This window comes from Hordeum vulgare, chromosome 3H (assembly GCF_904849725.1).
Source record: "Hordeum vulgare subsp. vulgare chromosome 3H, MorexV3_pseudomolecules_assembly, whole genome shotgun sequence".
In the NCBI taxonomy this organism is placed as follows: Eukaryota; Viridiplantae; Streptophyta; class Magnoliopsida; order Poales; family Poaceae; genus Hordeum; species Hordeum vulgare.
In genome coordinates, this window is record NC_058520.1 from 494890744 (window position 1) to 494904853 (window position 14110).

General features: G+C 48.9%; 1 protein-coding gene across 1 annotated transcript; it reads right to left on the minus strand.

Annotated features, from left to right (window-relative positions):
* Positions 1-1647: 1647 nt before the first annotated feature.
* On the minus strand, positions 1648-2868 carry LOC123440272. The gene has a single exon (XM_045116849.1). The coding sequence runs from the start codon at positions 2457-2459 to the stop codon at positions 1872-1874; it is 588 nt and encodes a 195-aa protein (XP_044972784.1). The 5' UTR covers positions 2460-2868; the 3' UTR covers positions 1648-1871.
* Positions 2869-14110: the final 11242 nt, after the last annotated feature.

Consider the following 14110-nt stretch of genomic DNA (forward strand, 5'->3'; position numbering starts at 1 on the left):
TATTATAATTGGGCGATCATTCTGCGAATTCTGAAGCAATGATCCTGCGATATTCATGCATATATAGAATGGCATGGGGCTGGGGGCTAGCTAGCGGCGCGCGCCGGCTGACGGCGTGGTACGGCTAAATTTGGGGGAGTACCAGTACTGATTATGCGCCCCGTTAAGGCTACAATTTAGCTTTGAAATCTGCTAGGAAAATCCCGAGCAGCATTCTCATGGGGAAGACCGATTAAACAAGCGGAAGTGCGTGGGGGATGGTTGAAAGATAATCATGTAGTACGTAGACGTAGTGGACATCCATCCCCAGCAACATATAAAACAATCGGGCTCAGCTTAGGTTGAGCCCAGCTGCAGCAGGACTGGGACTGGGACTGGGACTGGGACTGGTAGTAGTGGAGCATGCATGCCCTTTAATTTATCTGCCCATGTGTGTGTGTGTATCAAATCAAGTACTCCAGCACTGCTGCTACTGGTGTAGTATTGGGCAGTGATGATTCAGCACCACACATACTCACTAATTTACTTTCTACGTGTAGTTAACTAAATCCTTGAAAACCATAATGGAACCGTACGTATCATACTACCAGTAAGCGATGAGCATACTGAAGGAGAAGATTCATATATAATGGGCGTGTGTGGATTATTTGCTCCTCGTAGCTACCAATGATATGTACATATGTTCAACCGTCCACGTGTGGCTCGCCGATTCGTGGGACGGAGGAACAAACAAGACATTCTTAGATAAGGGAGCGAGCGAGTGAGTGGTCTTGCCCCTTGCTCCCAAGGAGAGAAAGGAGGAGAAGGAACACATTGTACGTGCCCATCTTTACGTCAAATCCATGACGCCAAAGCACTAGTAGCCAAGGTAGCAACGAACCATAACCCCATACCCATACACTTAGCAGAGAGATCATTAAAGGAAAAAAAAAAAAAGCAAGGCCGTCCTCCTGATCGCATCATGAGCTCCATTAGGTTTAGATAGAGGTTCGGGTTTATCCTCACTGCTATTCCTTAGTCTTCCTCCCCGGTCTCTGTTGCTTTAGTTTTTAGCAGTAGTTGCAACGGTGGTTGGGTGGCGAGTATGCATCCGTCCATGGCACCACACACACCGCGGCTTAAAGCTCGCTGCTCTCTCTGCTAGTGGAGGGGGCAATCATTGGTCTACTCATTGATTGATTACTTGCGCTCAGAACTTTCGTGCACTCATGATGATCAGAACAACATGGACCTGCAAGTATAAGCTCGCCGCTCTGCTCGCTTTCTCACACGCTCCCTTCCTTCTCCCAGGACAAAAGGGCGAGTGAAATATGGAATGTAAGCCGACGCACGGAATTCTAAAATTTTCTTTACAAATCCGCGCCAATACCAATGGCCCACTTGGAAGAGTACTTTTCTGTAAGAATAGAAGGAAAAAAATATCAATGGAGTTCTTGTTTTTCATTTTTTGAGGGAAGTGTGTGCATAGCATGTGTAGGAGAAAAAGTAGGGGCGATCCATCCATCCATCGACTAGTTCCATCCGGAGGTGTTTGAACAAAATCGGAACGTGGATCGCGCTGCCTGTGTTCTGTGTAGGAGAAAAAGTAGGGGTGATCCATCCCACAGCTACTGACTGTGATTAGGAAATCGTAAAGAGAAAGATGCATAGCAAAAATTGTATCTTTTATCTTCACAAAGGCATCATTCACCCTGTAAAGGGAGCGGACGCTCTAAAGGAGGCGGGCCGGGAAAAGACGGGCAAAAAAAATGAAAAGAGGCCGAAGCGCAAGCAGGGAGGGAATTAACAGGAGAGGAAGTAATAAACTAGAAAAATCGAAAGGAAGAAGAAGCAGAAAGAAAAAAAAAGGGTGAAACAAACACCTTGTCTGATTACAAGTCATCCTCGGTGATGCTCTCGAGGTGCGGCCGCCACACGGCCACGCGCCCGCGCCGCCGGTCCCTGGCCGTCGACGCCTTCTCCTTCATGATCTCCGACAGGTACCTCTCGTTCGCCAGCAGCCGCTCCTTCTCGCCCTCCGCGCTCTGGGACGCCGCTGCCGCGTTGTTGCCGCCATCGCCGCCGACGCCGGCGGCGGCATCCCCGGACTCCTTCCTCCTCCGCCGCCTCCTCGCCGCGGGCGCGGGCGTGGACGCGGCAGCGGGCGCCTTGGGCTTCGCGGCGGCCTTGTCCGGCGGCGGGGCCATGACCGGCATGAGGAAGTAGATCTTGCCCTTCTGCAGCTCGGCATTGGGCGGCAGGATGACGGGCTTCTGCACGACGATGCCGCCGCCGCCGCCGTCGGCGGGGCAGGTGGAGGGCGGCTTCCGGAGGACGTGCTTGGGGTAGGCCTTCATGATCTCGCCGGCCAGCACGGGCTCGCTGATCTCCTCCACCCGGCCGTTGGAGTGCACGATGCGCACCACGTCCAGGGCGCCGCACGGCAGGATGCACGCGATGCAGCACCGTATGGTCTCCATTACCGACAACTCTCACTCTGTCAAACCTCTAGCTCTCCCCGGACCGTTGCTCCTCCGCTATCCCTGTCACCCTCGCGGCCGCTTCCGGTCGGCCGCCGCGCCGAGCTGGCGAGAGCTGCTGCTAGCTCATAAGGCGGGCAGCTACGACGGGAGGAGCTGGGTGATGTGCACGCCACACCGACGAGCGAGCGAGCGAGCTGGGAGAGAACCTCACCTGGTCTCGGGTCCTTTTGGTGCGGGTATGTTCGAGCTTTTTATATAGGGGTACCTTGGCAGGATTCTGGGATGAGCTCTGGCTCAAGGGATATATACTATACAGACTCTGTATTGTACAATGGTGTATGGGACAAATGGTTCCGTTCCTTCTGCTGTGTCCGCCCGGCCTAGGCCCTGTTTGGATACTCTAACTTATCTAGAGGTTAGAGTTAGTTTCTAGCTCATGACTAACATTAAACTAACTCTAGACAAAGAGGTGTTTGGATGATAGGGTTAGATTGACAATAGTTGTACTTGATGGAGAGAGGAAAGTGATTTTTTAGTGGGTCCGATGAAAATTAGCTTCAATTAACACCTACTATCTTGTGGATAGAGAGAGAAAAGTGACTTTTTAATGGGCCCCGTAAAAACTAGCTCCAACTAGCACCTCTTGGTTGGGCCACTACGACTCACCTGCTGGCTTAATTTATAAAGTGGAATTATGGTGAATAAGCTTATGAGTATCACGGGGATCGATGTGCAGAAGCACAAAGAAGAATTAGGGGGATCATCTTGTACCCTACTATCATTTTATCCCTTTGGCTTTTGAGAGGGGGTCCCTTCCCTTGCCTAAATCATTGCCACTCCCCAATCGTGTACTTTGGTTAAGGCTGGTTCTCACGTCTCATGGGCTCATCATGCGAGGGTGGAAGGCTCCCTGTAAAAAACCCAGCTTGGTCCATCCAATCGGTACGCGTGTGCAGCGCCGTAGTACGGTGATTTCAATCCGCAAAGAAGGCACATGTACGAGTACGTGCGGTGATTTGATTCGAGGGCGTGCATGGACCGCATCCGCGGACATGGCGCACGCTAGCTTCAGTGGCAGCCGTCACTGTTGGCATGATTGAAGGCCGCTCGCTATGTTTCTCGTTTAGAGACCCGTAGTGGACAAACGCGCATTTAATCGGGGGACAAATACCATCCGAGAAGCAACTGTGTCTCACGCCCATGCCACTGCGTGTCTCGGAGAATTCAATTGAACCAAAACGAAAGCTCCCGCTTGATCGCGTCTAAGAGTTTTTTCCTTTTATACATTCCACAAAACTAGAGGCTTGGAAAATGATGCATGAATGGTTTTCGTCCGGTGTTCCGTAATTTGTTGGGGAAATCCACTATGGCTCATAGGTGTAGGTGCACCTATTGTCTAAATACATATTTATAAAAAGTTAAAAAAACAAAAAAGAAACTCCGTGTGTATAACCGAACATTATATGTTTGTGCACAAGTTTTGATGAAAAGGGACATTTATGTGGCTTGTGTAAAAAAGGCAATTTATGATGTTTGTTTATAATTATTTGTGAGATTTTTTCATCTTTTTTATACATACCACAAGAAATGTTCTTTCTTTGTGAAATTCTGTGTGCAAACATAGAATGTCTGGATGTACACGTGAAGTTATTGTTTGATTTTTTTTACATTTTGAAATGTGTTATTTATATATAATTCATGATAGGTTTATCTACACCTATGAGCCAAAACACCACTCTCCAATTTACTCGGCAATTCTCTTCTTCTTAATTAATAAATAAGGTAAAACTTTTGCCTCTGTTTCAAAGAAAAAAAATGCCGCATGATGTCATTGTATTTCGAAGGATGAGAAGAGAAATACAGGATATGTACATATATCCTTCTCTAAAAGGAATTGTCCATGTCATTACCACACAAAGCATGGGCTTTGGCTATAGGCATAGAGAAACCAGGATACACTGGATGGCTACATGAATAAGTATGATCACATTTTGGCAGAAGATCGTCCATGGCAAACGTTTGCCAAGTGATATCCAGATCCTCTAACATGCTCAAAGGAAGTTAGACAGCTACGGTGTTTGTCTTTTGTGATAAAGAGAAGGAAAATTAGGGAGTTATGAAATTGAAGTAGTTCTTTTGAAAAAAGTGAAATGAGTTTTTTTAATTGGAAAGAGTCTATTAAAATTGAATTGGAGAATCAAAATTGATCTTTAAAAAAAATCAAAACTGGTCTTTTAAAAATTGAAATTAGTACGGTTCATGGGCTAAGAGGAAAGAGAAGTCATGTTAATGTAGCTTACCTAACTTCCCTTCGTATGTGAGAGGATCCAGCTCCCGCCAAGTGATTGGTGGCAAATGAAAGTGGTCCCCTTGCATTTTTTACTGCATTTAAGAGCAAGTACAATAGTGATCTTATAGTCCGCTTACATGGTATTTTCGTGTGTGTGGAAGAGAGAGATAAAAAAATAAGATAAGTGAGCTCTCAAGTAAGAGTCTAGCTATATACGCACTCCTAGACAAATGCAATAAATACGAAAAAGAGATAAAAACAAGATGACATCCCCTGTGATCTATCACATTACTGCTCTCGATGTACCACCTCACACCAAAGAAAGTATGACCAAGATTCACAGAGCTTTTTTGTGGGAGGGTACCGATTAGTTATCTGGCGGCAAATGCAAGGAGAATTGGCGAACAATGTGTTGTCCCATAAATCTAGGTAGTTTAGGCAACCTCGATATTGACAAGTTCGCAAGCACGCTAAGGCTATACTAGATTTGGTTTGCTTGGGTGGACTCCCATAGGGCCTAGGTTGTACTCGGAATACCTTGCAATGACAAAGACAAAGATTTATTCTATGCCGCAATGACGATCACTCTAGGAAACGGAAAGACCGCAAGCTTTTAGCATTCGACATTGCCCCGGCATCTTTGCCCTTTGCATGGGCACGAATTCTTGTGTGGCCAAGGCAATGCAGGATAATGAATGGGTCAGCCACATCAATCTGCGTAGTGGCCTCCCTGTTGACCTCATATAACAATTCTTCGACCTTTGGTGCAAATGTCGAGAGGTACAACTCTCGTGAGGCATCGGTGATGCCATCCAATGGAACTTCACTACCGATGGGTGCTATTCCGCCGCCATCCCTTAATGGATGCAATTTGCTGTATAATCAAGTTGGAGATGCCATGATTAGTTTGGAAGATCTGGGCTCTATCCAAAATTAAATTCTTCTCATGGCTTATTCTTTAGGATAGGATCTAGACAACACACAAATTGCTTCGAAGAGGTTGGCCAAATTGTGATATTTGCCGACTATGCAAAGGGGAACCTGAAACGACCGCTCATCTCATGTTCAAATGTCGTTACACGATTAGAGTCTGGAACTTGGTCTTTGATTGGTTGGGAGTTCACCCGCACACTTCGACCCGGACTAACCGGCAGTCTAGTAACCAATGGTGGAGCTCAAATGAGGGTTTGGCGCCAAATCACAGGAAGGCCAACAGTTATTTGCAGATGCTCATATGCTCGGAGATATGAAAGGAGAGGAATGCTCGGGTGTTTCTCTTCAAAGATGCCCTTCCGTACAGAGTGGTCGCGACAATTAAAGACGAGGCAAAGACGTGGGTCATCGCCGGGGCTAAATTATTGAATTTTTAGTTTTGAGAGAGTGATCTTTTAGATTTGAACATGTGTCGTCTTGTAACTTGAAAACATGTGTTATCTTGTAACTCAATGAAGCTTTTGTCTCCGTTTTAAAATAGAAAAATAACCGAGCCATCCGGATATATGCGAGGTGATTGAGGAGTACGGCCGGCGAGCGAGTTACAGTCATGCATGCACGTACCAACGTGCATGTTGGATGGATGGGCACAAGCACTAGGCACACTGGGCAGGCGACGCTGTGTGCACTCACATCCCGCGAGGCCACGGGAGCGGTCGATCTCGTGCAGCTCATGAGACATGCAGATCGAGCGCGACACAACACTGCAGGTCGGATGAACCCAAGCGACACAGAGCGAGACGGGGAAACCACTCGTAACTGGATCCCCTGCGGGCAAATGTGTGTGCAGCTCAGCCGTATACCCGGTAACAAGCAAGCGATTCTTCTCCTTCCATGCTGCTTGCGTCGTCCTGTACGTGCTTGTCTGGCGCAAACAATGGCGTCGTCAGCAGTATGCGTACGGAGTCTGCTTTTTTTCTTTTCAAGAGGAAAAATACGGAGTCTGTTCAAGAGTGAGAGAAAGAGAACGCAACACGTCGAAACAACGGGAGTGGCCGGGGCATGTGTACAACGGATGAGGGACGTGTCGCGAGGCTCGTCGCGCCCGTGCTACAGGATCGCTGGGTTCCCCGCTCCTCTACGTGGTTTCGCTTCGTGGAGTGCTGTGGTATGATTCTTCTCGCGCGCAACTCGCCTAGAACACACGATATATTTGGCGTTTTATTTATATTTCTTTTAAAAAAATACGCATCCAAACGATGCAAGATGATGAGGTTTTTCTATCCTAATTCAATATGATGAGGTAGCCCTTTTATACCGCCAATCCTGAGACAACCGGTAAACACAGAATGCACGCGACTATGTTAGAGCACCGAGAGAACTAAACACACCCCACGTTACGACATAGCACACCTAGGGTCCACGGCAACGCCCCCAAGAGGGAGAACGGCGCAGACCGTCGCCGCTCACGAGTCCACACGCGCAAAGATCTTTACCCGGAGCCGTGACACGGAGAGATGAACCACAACGACGTCTTCAAAAAGAACGCGACACCTACAGGTGTCGCATTTGTTGGCGCCAAGGCACATAGCTTTTGCTCGGCAACACATTCGTGCCACCACGAGGCCACCATGTGGAACGCAACGGTGTCAGATCCCCATATCCGGATCAGGACGCCGCCCACTCAAAGAGGAGACGTGTCCGAGTTACCCGACGCCACACCTCCCGTTGCCCACACAAACCAAGAGGGGAGCCACCACCGCCGCAAGGATGCCCGTCAAAGAGCAACCATGCGAACCACCATTCGGGGCCGCCACCCCGGCATCCCTGTTGCGAGATAGCGTGCGCCGCGAACATCGCAACACAATCAACCATGGTAGGAAGAGTGACGACACACCATCTACTCCTAGCCCGACATTAGTCCCCGAGTCTCGGTCGGCGCCTCAGCGTAGGAGGCCCCAACACCTTCTTCCCTAACTAGTCCCGGTGGACTGGGAGGGACACGACTCCGAGACTGCCGCCGGCTGTCGGCGAGCAAGCCCTAGCCCATGGCCAAGCGAGCTCACACAATGCCATGTCCACGGTCACCGACGCCGATCTGTGCACCGACACAAAGATAATACGACCACCACCATCGAGCACCATACCCGTGAGAATGCCCGTGAGTACATCCCAGGCCAAGCCTTACCTTTCCTACCCGAAGCACGTGCTCCGATCCGCCCCGGGCCCTGACCTGGCCTGCCCGACCACGAACCCTATATCTGAACCTTCCCCGTTACGCGTGCAACCGGCACCTCCGGTGCCCGCCCAGCCCCGCGCATCGTCGGTCCAAACTCAGGAGAAGGAGGCAACTGTTGGATGACGTAGCATAAATTCAAAAAAATTCCTACGCATATTCAGATCTTCCTATGGAGAGACCAGCAACGAGTGAGGGGTGAGTGCATATTCATACCTTTGAAGATCGCTAAGCGCAAGCGTTGCTAGAACGCGGTTGATGGAGTCGTACTCGCGGCGATTCAGATCGCGGTGTGACTCCGATCTAGTGTCGAACCACGACACCTCTGCGTTCAACACACGTGCAGCCCGGTGACGTCTCCCGCACCTTGATCCAGCAAGGAGGAGGGAGAGGTTGGGGAAGATCTCCGGCAGCACGACGGCGTGGTGTCGATGGAGAGACGAGGTCTCTCGGCAGGGCTTCGCCAAACACCGTGGGAGAGGAGGAAGAAAGGGGGCAGGGCTGCGCCGAGGGAGAGGGAAAACTGTGTCTAAAACAGCCCCAAAACCCCCACTATATATAGGAGGAGGGGAGGGGGTGCCACCCCTAGGGTTCCCACCCTAGGTGGTGCGGCGGCCACGGCAGGGGGAGGGGGTGGCGCACGCCTAGGTGGGCTTTAGGCCCACCAGCGCCTAGGGTTTCCCCCTTCTCCACCTCCTGCGCCTTGGGCCTCCTTGTGGGAGGCGCACCAACCCACTTTGGGCTGGTTGCCCTCTCTATTTTGGCCCATGCTACCTCTTGGGGCTGGTGGCCCCTCCCGGTGGACCCCCGAGACCATTTCCGGTGGTCCCGGTACATTACCGGTGACGCCCGAAACCTTTCCGGTGTCCAAAACCATCCATCCTATATATCAATTTTTACCTCGGGACCATTCCGGAGCTCCTCGTGACGTCCGAGATCTCATCCGGGACTGTGAACAACTTTCGGTAACCTCGTATAACAATTCCCTATAACCCTAGCGTCATCGAACCTTAAGTGTGTAGACCCTACGAGTTCGGGAGACAGGCATACATGACCGAGACACCTCTCCGGTCAATAACCATCAGCGGGTTCTAGATACCCATGGTGGCTCCCACTTGCTCCACGATGATCTCATCGGATGAACCACGATGCCAAGGATTCAATCAATCCCGTATATAATTCCCTTTGTCTGTCGGTATAGAACTTACCCGAGATTCGATCGTCGGTATACCTATACCTTGTTCAATCTCGTTACTGGTAAGTCTCTTTACTCGTTCCGTAGCACGTCATCGTTTGACTAACTTCTTAGTCACATTGAGCTCATGATGATGTTCTACCGAGTGGGCCCAGAGATACCTCTCCGTCACGCGGAGTGACAAATCCCGATCTCGATTCGTGCCAACCCAACAGACACTTTCAGAGGTACCCGTAGTGCACCTTTATAGTCACCCAGTTACGTTGTGACGTTTGATACACCCAAAGCACCCCTACGGTATCCGGGAGTTACACAATCTCACGGTCGAAGGAAAAGACACTTGACATTAGAAAAGTTTTAGCATACGAACAGTACGATCTAGTGCTATGCTTAGGATTAGGTCTTGTCCATCACATCAGTCTCCCAATGATGTGATCCCGTTATCAATGACATCTAATGCCCATGATTAGGAAACCATGATCATCTATTGATCAACGGGCTAGCCAACTAGAGGCTTGCTAGGGACACATTGTGATCTATTTATTCACACATGTATTATTGTTTCTTGTTAATACAATTATAGCATGAACAATAGACGATTATCATGAACAAGGAAATATGATAATAACCATTTTATTATTGCCTCTAGGGCATATTTCTAATAGTCTCCCACTTGCACTAGAGTCAATAATCTAGTTACATTGTGATGTATCGAACACCCATAGCATTATGGTGTTGATCATGTTTTGCTCGAGGAAGAGGTTTAGTCAACGGGTCTGCGACATTCAGATCCGTATGTACTTTACAAATCTCTATTACTCCACTCTAGACATGGTCCTGGATGGAGTTGTAGCAGCGTTTGATGTGCTTGGTCTTCCGGTGAAACCTGGGCTCCTTGGCTATGGAAATGGCCCAAGTGTTATCACAGAAGAGCGTCATTGGACCCGACGCGCTTGGAACCACTCTAAGGTCGGTGATGAGCTCCTTCATTCAAATTCCTTCATGAGCCACTTCTGAAGCATCTATGTACTCCGCTTCACATGTATATGCTACCACGACTTCTTGCTTGTTGCTGCACGAGCTCACTGCCCCACCATTCAAAACATATACGTATCCGGTCTGTGACTTAGAGTCATCCGGATTTGTGTCGAAGCTAGCGTCGACGTAACCCTTTACGACGAGCTCTTCGTCACCTCCATAAACGAGAAACATCTCCTTAGTCCTCTTCAGGTACTTAAGGATATTCTTGACCGTTGTCCAGTGTTCCATACCGGGATCACTTTGGTACCTCCCTACCAAACTTATGGCAAGGTTTATATCAGGTCTGGTACACAACATGGCATACATTAGAGAGCCTACAGCTGAAGCGTAGGGGACAGTACTCATCTTCTCTCTATCTGCTGCCGTGGTCGGTGACTGAGTCTTACTGAATCTCATACCATGCAAAACTGGCAAGAACCCTTTCTTTGAGTTTTCCATATTGAACTTCTTCAATATGTTGTCAAGGTATGTACTTTGCAAAAGACCTATGAGGCGCCTCGATCTATCTCTCTAGATCTTGATGCCTAATATGTATGCAGCTTCTCCAAGGCCCTTCATTGAAAAACTCTTGTTCAAATAGGCCTTTATGCTCTCCAACATCTCTATATTATTCCCCATCAATAATATGTCATCCAGATACAGTATGAGGAAAGCTACAGAGCTCCCACTCACTTTCTTGTACAGACAGGCTTCTCCGTAAACCTGTATGAACCCAAACGCTTTAATCACTTCTCTAAAGCGAATGTTCCAACTCCGAGATGCTTGCACCAGCCCATAGATGGAGCGCTGGAGCTTGCACACTTTGTTAGCACCCTTAGGGTCGACAAAACTTTCTGGTTGCATCATATACAACTCTTCCTTAAGGTTCCCGTTAAGGAACGCTATTTTGACGTCCATTTGCCAAATTTCATAATCATAAAAGGCGGCAATCGCTAACATGATTCAGACTGATTTCAGCTTCGCTACGGGAGAGAAAGTCTCTTCGTAGTCAACTCCTTGAATTTGTCGAAAACCCTTTGCGACAAGTCGAGCTTTATAAACGGTTACATTACCATCTGGATCAGTCTTCTTCTTGAAGATCCATTTATTTTCTATGCCTCGCCGGTCATCGGGCAAGTCCACCAAAGTCCATACTTTGTTCTCATACATGGATCCTATCTCGGATGTCATAGCTTCAAGCCATTTGTTGGAATTCGGGCCCGCCATCGCTTCTTCATAGTTCGAAGGTTCACCGTTGTCTAACAACATGATTTCCATCACAGGGCTGCCGTACCACTCTGGTGCGGAGCGTGCCCTTGTGGACCTTGGCGGTTCAGTAGTAACTTGAGCCAAAGCTTCATGATCATTACCATTAACTTCCTCTTCAGTTGGTGCAGGCGCCACAGGAACAATTTCCCGCGTTGCGCTACTTTCCTGTTCGAGAGGGGGTGTAATTACCTCATCAAGTTCTACCTTCCTCCCACTTACTTCTTTCGAGAGAAACTCTTTCTCTAGAAAGGATCCGTTCTTGGCAACAAAGGTTTTACCTTCAGATCTAAGATAGAAGGTATACCCAATAGTTTCCTAAGGGTATCCTATGAATACGCATTTCTCCGCTTTGGGTTAGAGCTTTTCTGGTTGAAGTTTCTTCACATAAGCATCGCAGCCTCAAACTTTAAGAAACGACAACTTAGGTTTCTTGCCAAACCATTGTTCATACGATGCCGTCTCAACGGGTTTAGACGGTGCCCTATTTAAAGTGAATGCTGCAGTTTCTAATGCGTATCCCCAAAATGATAGCGGTAAGTCGGTAAGAGACATCATAGATCGTACCATATCTAATAAAGTGCGATTACGACGTTCAGACACTCTGTTGCGTTGCGGTGTGCCACGCGGCGTCAGTTGTGAAACGATTCCACACTTCCTTAGGTGTGTGCCAAACTCGTGACTCAAATATTCTCCTCCACGATCAGATCGTAGACACTTAATTTTTCTATCACGTTGATTCTCTACCTCTCTGTGAAATTCCTTGAACTTTTCAAATGTCTCAGATTTGGGCTTCATCAAGTAGATATACCCATACCTACTCAAATCATCGGCGAGAGTGAGAACATAACGATAGACACCGTGAGCTTCAACGTTCATTGGACCACACACATCAGTATGTATTATTTCCAATAAGTTAGTTGCTCTCTCCATTATTCCTGAGAATGGAGTCTTAGTCATCTTGCCCATGAGGCACGGTTCGCATGTGTCAAATGATTCAAAGTCAAGAGACTCTAATAGTCCATCAGTATGGAGCTTCTTCATGAGCTTAACACCGATATGACCAAGGCGGCAGTGCCACAAGTATGTGGGACTATCATTATGAACTTTACATCTTTTTGTACTCACACTATGAATATGTGTAACATCACGATCAAGATTCATCAAGAATAAACCATTCACTAGCGGAGCATGACCATAAAACATATCACTCATATAAATAGAACAACCATTATTCTCTGACTTAAATGAGTAGCCGTCTCGCATTAAGCAAGACCCTGATACAATATTCATGCTCAAAGCTGGTACTAATAACAATTATTAAGGTTTAAAACTAATCCCGACGGTAGATGATGGGGTTATAGTCCCAGGGTAGGGTCATAGGCCTGCCCTATAGGTCCTACCCAAGGACTTCCCTTCATAGAGGGCAAGGCCCTTAGACAGTTCCGACTGAACTAAGGACCCCCCATCATCTAGTCGGTGACAAGCATTCGGAGCATATTTATCGTACCGACTGAATTCCACTCTGTACATCGTAACCTCCCAGGAGGACAACGGTCATACGTTTTTCATACACCATTATTAGCATTTAAGGCATACATTACCTGTAACGTAGGCATTTATTCGCCACTACTCCACCCCTGTCCACCGGGCCGTTGTGAAGGGCAGCGCACTCTATATAAGCCGCCCTTCCCCACTGGTGCAGGGGTTGGCATTTACCGTAATCCTATATTCCACTCGACACTAAGCTTCCAAGAGCACTGAGACGTAGGGCTTTTACCTCCACTGCAGAGGGGCCTGAACTCATACAACCTCGCCGTAGCTAAGGCTCTGCCCATCCTTTCATACCCTACACATCTACTGTCAGACTTATACCCACGACAGTTGGCGCCCACCTTGGGGCAGGCGTCTAAGCGACTTCCGGCGAGTTTGCAGCTTCATCTTTTCATCATGTCGTCCGGTGGAGGTTTATGCATCGGTCGGGAGATCCTCTTCGGCGCACTCTCCTTCATCGTCGACGATTCGGCATGGCTTCGGGATGCGTCTCTCGACGTCAAGGCGCTCCCCAGTCGCGGGGCTACGCACTTCCGTGCCGGTGCCCGCGGCATCCTTCTTCTCCAGCAGTCGGCCTCGGTGTCGACCTTCGCCCCCGTCACGCGCCGCAACAAGCGGTCCCGCCGTCCCCGGCTCCAGCGTTGGGTGCGACACGCCCATGCACGCCAGAACGCGTCCTCTCAAGTGGCGGTCCTCGAGTTGGTTGTGGTCGCGCCGCCGCCCACTGCTTGGACTCAGTTCCGACTAAGTTACCTTCCGAGTACTTGGGTCGCGGGCCTGCAGCCGAAGTTCTCATGGCAAATTCCCATGAAAGTCCCCACCGGACTGGCCGGAACGAGCACGAAGTCGGCGAATCGTCCGGCGCTCGCCGTCAACACCACCATTCTGCCAGTCGACGCACTCGTCAGAGCAACGTCGAGGTGTTCCGTACACCCGTCCTCAACCTGGCTGCCACTGCCAAGATAGCCGATTCCCTCCAACCGACTGATTCGGAGGCTGGTAGAGGGATCGAGCAGATCCGTGCCCTGTTGCACACGGCGCAACAGCAGAATTTGGCGGTCTCCCAGTAGCACAACAGGATCCACAACAGTTCCGTTCACGCGAACACGCACGATCGGTTTACAGCCCCCACTCTCATCAGCGACGCAAAGGGG